The 7932-nt window shown below is 32.1% G+C and overlaps 1 protein-coding gene across 1 annotated transcript; it reads right to left on the reverse strand.

Annotated features, from left to right (window-relative positions):
• Window positions 1-1246: 1246 nt before the first annotated feature.
• LOC142641461 (phospholipase D alpha 1-like) lies at window positions 1247-7699 on the reverse strand. Its single transcript, XM_075815906.1, has 5 exons — window positions 7638-7699; window positions 7373-7497; window positions 3944-3997; window positions 1942-3793; window positions 1247-1818 (listed from the first exon to the last, which is right to left on the reverse strand). Exons 2-5 carry the CDS (start codon window positions 7457-7459, stop codon window positions 1379-1381), a joined length of 2433 nt encoding a protein of 810 aa, XP_075672021.1. The 5' UTR covers window positions 7460-7497; window positions 7638-7699; the 3' UTR covers window positions 1247-1378.
• Between the last annotated feature and the right edge of the window lie 233 nt (window positions 7700-7932).

Raw genomic sequence — 7932 nt, forward strand, 5'->3', positions numbered from 1 at the left:
AGTAAATATTGAAACTAGTAAATATGAAGGCACTGTCCATGTTTCCAAATGACCCATATCCTTCGAATGTTCAATGTTAGTCATTACTATACTATTAATTTTTTGTCAAAATGCTTTAATTATGAGTTGAGATTGTTTGACGAAATGTCAGAGATTTTGATAGCAACTACAGAGGGAATAGATTAATTGTTCAAAAAACTTTATTTACTTATTTTATATCTTTGAGAGAAATTATTGTGTACTTCCTCCTCTCGTATGAATGATGTTGAGATTAAGTGCTGGTGCAATAGTTGCGGATGACTGAAATTTAAAATTAAAAAAAGAAACTTTAAAATATCTCAACTATTAAATTAAAAAAAGTAAAATGTTAAAGTCAAAAAATAAGAACGCTAAAAACAATTTGTCAGAGGGATTGGGGGCAACTGCACTAGCCCAATCCAAGACAAAATAGTACTTCCTCTATCTCATACATTGTTGGTTCAGTTTAGAAAATCTAATTTTTAAAAGAGACATAAGTTAATTAATGCATTAAATAAAAAAGTACAAGTTTTTAAAACTATCATCCTTAATTAAACTCTAGTGAAAGAGGGATGTTGGTTTCTATTACTTTACTATATATAATTGCAGGAGACAATATCTTAATTTCTTCCCATTATGCCATGTGTGCACTCAAAAAATCCAAAATATTACAACTTATCTTTTTAAATTTAAAATAGATAAGTTATTAGTCCTATATTGTCACTCATTAAGCTACCCTAAAAAATGCCAAATATTGTACCAATTAAACATTCTGTTCCTAACCATTCTAACTGCCTTTTAAATATTGCAACTCAAATGTTACAATTCACTTTTTTGGCTGGATTTGCTATGGCATTCTTCAAATTTTAAGAAAGTTTTTCTTTCCTATCCAAATTCTCCAATGGAGGATGCCTACACCAGAAGGTCACTTTCAATCGGAATTTGGATCATCTTTGAAATTTAAAATGAATTTGGATTATCCTTAAATTTATCCTTGAATAAATTGCACATAGCCGCATACGGATTTGATAGGATAGGACCCATTACGAATTGCATTGCATTGATGAAACTTTGTGACAACAAGAGATTAACGTTCAAAGATGAATAATGACGTAGGAACTCAAGCTAAGAATAGCCACACAAAAAAAAAAAAAACTCAACTCAAAAGCTTAAGTAACTTTTAGGGGAATATAGGGCAAGTTATACTACACACAACACCCATTCTTAAGCTGTAGGACAATTACCACCCAATATTATTACTACTAAATGAATGATAGTTACATTTGTTTTTTTATTTGGATGAATGAATGAGATTGCATAGGGCATGTGATAATTATCATATACTCTGGTAGGCATGCCACTAAGTGGTAAGGATTGGAAGAAGGTAATCAGATTTGGCACCCAAAACAGAAGCTTTGGTATCAGGGAAGAATCTAAACCCTGACAGTGTTGTAATCTTTCCATCCCTAGTTACTTGGATGGGATAAGGGAGTAGATGTCCTTGCATGTCTGCATCAATTGTCTCCTTCATGTATATTTCCCAATTATCCTTAGCCATCTTATTCATTAGATCGACACATCTCTCACTTTCTGGATGAAGGAAGGACTCGTCCATCACTCCAAATCGAAGGTGTTCAAACCATAATGCTATTCGGAGTCCATAGATTTGGCCCCTTGCCGCTCCTTCAGCGGCTAAATGTCTTGGTTGATATGCTCCCATCGCAATCTCAGAGTCCCTTGCTCCATCCATTGACCTCTGGTTGATGTTTGCGGATCCAATGATTATATATTCATCGTCAACTACATAAAAGTAGATCATCAAAATTTTTTAGTCAAACACACTTGATCACCATGAGACATAGATAAGGCATTAATAAGTAATAACAACTTTAAACTCTCCCTTAAATCTAATTTAAAACTTACCTATCATCATCTTTGAATGAACATATATCATGAAGCGACGGGCTTGCTGAGCTCTACTATAATCAGTGTCAGGTTCTGGTTTCTCTGTAGGTACAAATTCCCCCTCTCTCCTTGCCTCTCGGTTCCCAAGGCAGAAGAAATTTAGATATTTCCGGGGATTGGCCTGAAGTCCCTTTCTATTAAGGGCTTGATTGATATCTATGTACATCATCTCTATTGTCCTCCGCTGCCAATCTAATATTGCCTGAACAGAAGAACTCTCTGGTATTCCTTCCGGCCACATTGGGATCACAATGTAAACAACAAACCTCTCATTTGCTTCAATTTTACTAACAATCTTTAGTGAGAGCTCCTTTGGTATAAGATGCAAAGCATTAATGTCCTCTACCTTAATGTCACTTGATTTCCAGCCATATGAACTTCCAATAAAATACTGATTCTCAATGTAGATGAAATTTTTGGCTCGCCGAATAGCATTGATATATGCATCCTGAATTCCTCGGTCGATGATGTTATCCTTCCCAGTAACAAGGCCTACTGCTGCAGCTTCTGTAGGTGTTACAGGAAAGCCAGAAGCCGCCCCGCCATCAATGGATCGGAACAGCTGAACATTCCATGATTCTGGGTCATCTGATGATACTGGTGATGGGGAGATTATAATCTCATCAAGCTTGGCTCTAGGAATGAGGAACTTGTCCCCAACCTGCTTAGTCCACCTCTGCTCAAAATTGTATAAGACATCCCAAGCAATCGGCCCTTCTAGTTGGCAATGAATGTCATGCCATGGCTCCCTTGGACCACCCTTGTTGATAGAAGCATTTGCAAAGTTGGGTTGGTGGAAATCATCATGGTGGATTGTGCTCAAAGTACTAAATAAGGGATGTTCTAGTGTATCGTATCTCCCATCACAAAGATCAATACCACCAATGAAACTTGCTATCCTTCGCTTTTGTGATCCTCCACCAGTTACTTCCTTGTCAACTACTATGGTCTTCTGATGGTGAGTAAACATGGTAGAAATCTCGAACCCCTGAATTCTGCTTCTTCCACCATCAGGATTACGCGGGCACAAAAAGCAACGCACATTTGTGCCTTGAAAATATTTCTCAGTATCTTCGTCGTGAGTTGCCATCAAACCATCCTTCCTCAGCTCCATAAGAGAAGTTCTGTCATCCCAAACAAGTACGAGAACCGTGACACCTTCCTCAGCCTTCTTCTTAAGCAACATCCCTAATGTTGGGACATCTTGCTTCGGCTTGCTCGGGTCCCTTATTAAGGTTATCTCATTATACACAGACCATCCAGCTATGTAAATTAGGTGCTTTGCATTACTTATTGCGTCAAAGATGTCTATCCAGCATCTCTTAGGCTCAAAATACTTCCCATTGGACAGGTTTATCCAAGGATAAAAAATCTCTGGAACATGGGCATCTTGGTACAGAGAAACTTTGCAACCTTTTCTTTGCTTGAAGAATGTATAAGGAACTCCCTCAAATTGTTGCGTTTTGATTCCCTGAGACCAATGCAAGTCTTGGGCAACACTCAAAAACTGCAACTTGACACGGATTTTAGAACCTATAGGATTGTGGTCTACATCCAAAATATCAATCCATTTCTCACACACAAACCCCCTTATGATTTCCTCAACAGGTACATAAGCTCTTCCAATTAGTGTTGCCCCAACAGGATCGTCCTCTTTGACTGTGAATACAATATGTGAGATATAATGGGCACAGTATATGCGAAAGGACTCTGACCACTCGGGACTGGAGGGTTGGTTTTCGACCATTCTAGTTCGTGCAACCCTAGCCTTATCTAAATCCACTGTTGCATAGAGTTTAGATCCAAAAATCTGCTTCATGTATATATATATATATATATATATGTGTGTGTTAGAAAAAGATTTCACGAATGATAGAATTGAAGTTGATAATATACCCAAAAAAAAATTTACTAGTCAAAGGAGGATGGGGATCTTTAAAGCAAAAGAAGGATAGTTTACCTCTGGTCGGCACAACACCAATTTCTTAACTTTGGCTAGAAACCTTTTTCCACACTTTTGTACGCCCGAAGTTTCCAAATTTCAGGAAAACAATGTGTAAGGTTCAGGAAACCATACCAAAAATTGAATTATTAGCATTGGTAGGTATATAGACTTATGGAACTTGTTAACATAAACAAATTTGAGATAGAATGAAAAAAACTAATATAAGAAGTTTTGTTTGGATGAAATCTATTATCATGCATGGTCTGCTAAATTGCTTATCACCTTCCATCAATGGAATGAATATGATGAGCGAGCTCAGTCTAAATTGAATCTAGGGGAAGTTCCTTGGTGTTTGGATTTTGCATAAAATATAGTTTTAGTTTATAAAACTAGATGTGGAGTTAATGTCAAAGCTCTAACAGTTTGGTTTTCAAAAGTTACTTGAGTGAGACTAACGAATCTTCAGTGAGTCTCATGAAAGACTTGAGCAAGGTTCCAATTTACGGATCACTTGGGTGAGTGCCGCACAAAGATCAATTGAAATTTAAGGTTTGCTTGAAGTTCGCGTGGGCGATGTTGAGTGAGATGTTTTAATTACTCAAATGATGTAAGAGTTGAATATTTTAGGAAAGTAAAGTGATATTTATTATTTAAATTCTTTAAAATTGTCTAAATTTTATATTTTTTATAATTTTTAAAACTATTATTATTTTATAATATTGTTTGTCCCTAAAAAGAATCAAGTATTTATTTAATCGATCAAAATATATTGTTAGTCCCTAAACTCTAACCTATTATAGATTTTAATCCATAAAGTTTATAATATTGTTTTTCGTTCTTAGCAAACTTAAAGGGATAAATTTTAGTCTCCTAAAGCTTAAAATTATCACTTTTAATTTAGTCATTAAAGTGTCTTATGGAGCAATAATGTATAGGTTTTATTTTTGATCGGGATGTATAGGTTTTTAGTTTTGACTACATCACGATTATGTTAGAAAGATTTAATGAATGTTGACAAAATGACCAACAATATATGTCCACAATATTTTCACAATATTTTTATAACAAATTTTAAGTGGCAAGTTATTACTGGTTGTTATTGTTGGAATATAAAAGTAATCTTAGTGTTAGGTTTAAATTTGAACCAATAATAATTAACCACCTATAATTTGTTGGGAAAATATTGTAAAAATGTTGTGGATATAGCATCTTTTTTTTTTTAAATTGTGCAAACATTCCTAACTCATTTAGAGTATTAATGGCTTACTTAGTTAATTTCTTTTAATGTTAAATTGTTTTTTGCTATATATAGTAGTTATTAACTTTAGGAACCTTAAAGCATAAATTTCAAAGAATATATAAGTAAATTTTGAATAAAAAGCTTATATCCCACTTTTGTATTTTACTTTATATTTTACCAATTCGTATGTGTCATTTGTTTGAAAAAAAAAAATTCTATTTCAGATTTGGTACTTCATAAGGGGAAAAAAGGACTTGTGGTAGGCAGCAATAGGTAAAACATAAAGTGAAATATTCAGAGTGGGACATTGGATTTTTATTTGTAAAATTTCTTCTTTTATTTTTTTCCTAAAACAATTCTTTTTCATCTTATATTAAGTGTTAGAGATACCAATATATGCATTTTTGTTTTTCATTTGATGAAAAGATGCTATAATGGTTAAAAATTTAGGACATTTTTTACCTTATCATCCATAAATAAAAGAAAATATTTTATTTAGAATTGTATTATTATATTTCACTTATCATTAGGGCGAAGCTTAGGTACACTATTTTAACTGCAATACATTAAATTCTCCAATTAAATTCAAAAACATATTGCATTGAATTTTTTTTTTTGAGAAACAAACTAACGGTTAAACACACGCACACACTTAATTACATTGAATTTAGTAGTTGTCTTTGGAAAATATAATTTTTTTGTGTTTTAATATTAGTCAATGCAACCATATTTTTTAATTTAATTTGAGAACCTAATGTATACCTAAATTACTATATCTAAATTTTTCGCTCATGTATATAAAAGTGATACTTTTATTTAATTATCTGAAATTAATTGATTTGAATACATTTTATTTTCTAATGAGTAATATTTAATTTTCTTTAACAAAAAACCATGTTTTAAAACATTTAGAGAATATTAATTGTAATTAATAATAAAAATATATATGGCTCCAACGCTGAGCCTACTATAGAAACCACTTTTCTTATGTACCAATCACATCAAACCACATCAACTGTTGTGAAAAATATTGTTTTGCTATATGTATTTATATTTTGATACATTTTCTAACATATAAATATCAACTTTGGGATCTAATTTAAAGATTTGGGCCAATTAATTTGGGTAAAACTTACGCTCCATTTGTATAAAGGATTCGGTTCCTTCCATTCTATGTTCCTTTCATATATCTCAGCATTATCAATATTGTTTTATTTAAACTTTCTTAGAATTGGAGTAATACTAAATGAATTGTCTGAAATCAAGCACATGTATATACCTTCATACGTCGTCGGTTTTCAGTTCTCTTAAACTTAATGTTCTTAAGTCAAATTTTAATAAAAAGCATTGTGATTAATAGAGATGATCGAAAATAGATGCATAGATATTTTTTTAGGTCATTAAAATTAGTTATCATTTTTTATGTGCTGGAATTCAAATTTGACTAATGTGTTATTATATATCTAAAGATATATAGACAACTAAATTTTTACTATAATATAAACTCTTTTTATTTTCAAAGCAAATGAAAATTTTCTTTAACTTTTCATGAATTCTAGTTATAAGCTCAATTCATAAATTTCCTTGCCATTGAATTCGGAATTAATATTTGAATTCGGTCTATACTAAAAACTAATTGATATTCCAAACTAATGTTAATTATTAGTCTAATGAGAAATTATTATATAAAGACTCTCTTTTAAATAATGTTTTTTTTCCCTTTGTTATAAGAACTGCAATATGTTGTCAATTTCAGAATTGTGTCTTAGAAAAAAAGATCATTTTCATTTCGTTTTATACAATTTGTTTCTTATTACAAGCTAGGTTGATCATATTCTTTAGTTCTATCCTTTTATATCTCTCTAATCAATCTCCCTTCATGGGGCGTTAATGTCTCTATTTAGTAGCAGTATTTTCTTTTGATTTTTGAATTTTGATTTTATTTTTAAAAAACTTATTTGCTTATGAATTGTCTCTCAATCTTAAAATTTCACTTTTTTTATTTTATTTCATGTATGAGCGTATGAACCTTTCGCAAATAAATAAATAAACTATAAGCAAAAAGCTACATCCAAATTCATTATTCTAAGAATTCAATAAGGTGAGCAAGAAATTGAAATCAAAGACCAAGAAAATCCCAAAAAATAATTATTGAAAATTGTATACAATCTTTCAATTTCATCCTCAACAATTCAAACACGTACCTTTCGTAAATTGAGGCTGCATTCATAGTGTATCCTATCAACTTCAAAAATTGATGCTATAAGTGTCCCATGGAGCAATTGCAGCATTGTTCCTCGCTTGGAATTTCTCTATGCGATAGCAATATCTGGTTTTGTAGTTTGTACACCAAACAAAAACAAAAAAAGAACATTAATTAGCATGCAAGTAAGAAATATTCAGAATCAAGTAGAAATTCTTTTATCAAGTAGAAATTCAAACACAAAGACGTATCAAAAGAAAGTATACATGGTATGTACGTCGCGCAGCTTACTACTCTGAATCTCTGATAGAGGATAATTTGATGGTACTGTTGTTGTAGTAGAGTTGATCCATATATATAATAAAGAGGAAAGATAAAAGAGAGGTTTAGAATATAATCTAATGGGTTTATCTGTGCTTGAAGGAAGAGATTGTATCTTCAAAGATTTCAAGTTAGAATCAGTTCCCTCCTTTGATTCCAAGGAGTGCAGTTTTCAGAGACATTTGCTTAATTACTCTAATCTTAGCTAAGCCCAAGTCAAGGATAACGTTATACGAAGGC

Source organism: Castanea sativa, chromosome 1 (assembly GCF_040712315.1).
Source record: "Castanea sativa cultivar Marrone di Chiusa Pesio chromosome 1, ASM4071231v1".
In the NCBI taxonomy this organism is placed as follows: Eukaryota; Viridiplantae; Streptophyta; class Magnoliopsida; order Fagales; family Fagaceae; genus Castanea; species Castanea sativa.

Excerpts from the sequence above, each read along its gene's own strand:
- LOC142641461 (XM_075815906.1), bottom strand. The coding sequence starts at position 7,459 with ATGCTGCAATTGCTCCATGGGACACTTATAGCATCAATTTTTGAAGTT. Across the intron at positions 3,998-7,372 it reads GCAGCCTCAATTTACGAAAG|TGTGGAAAAAGGTTTCTAGC; the intron begins GTACGTGTTTGA and ends GGCGTACAAAAG. Across the intron at positions 3,794-3,943 it reads TGGTGTTGTGCCGACCAGAG|ATTTTTGGATCTAAACTCTA; the intron begins GTAAACTATCCT and ends TACATGAAGCAG.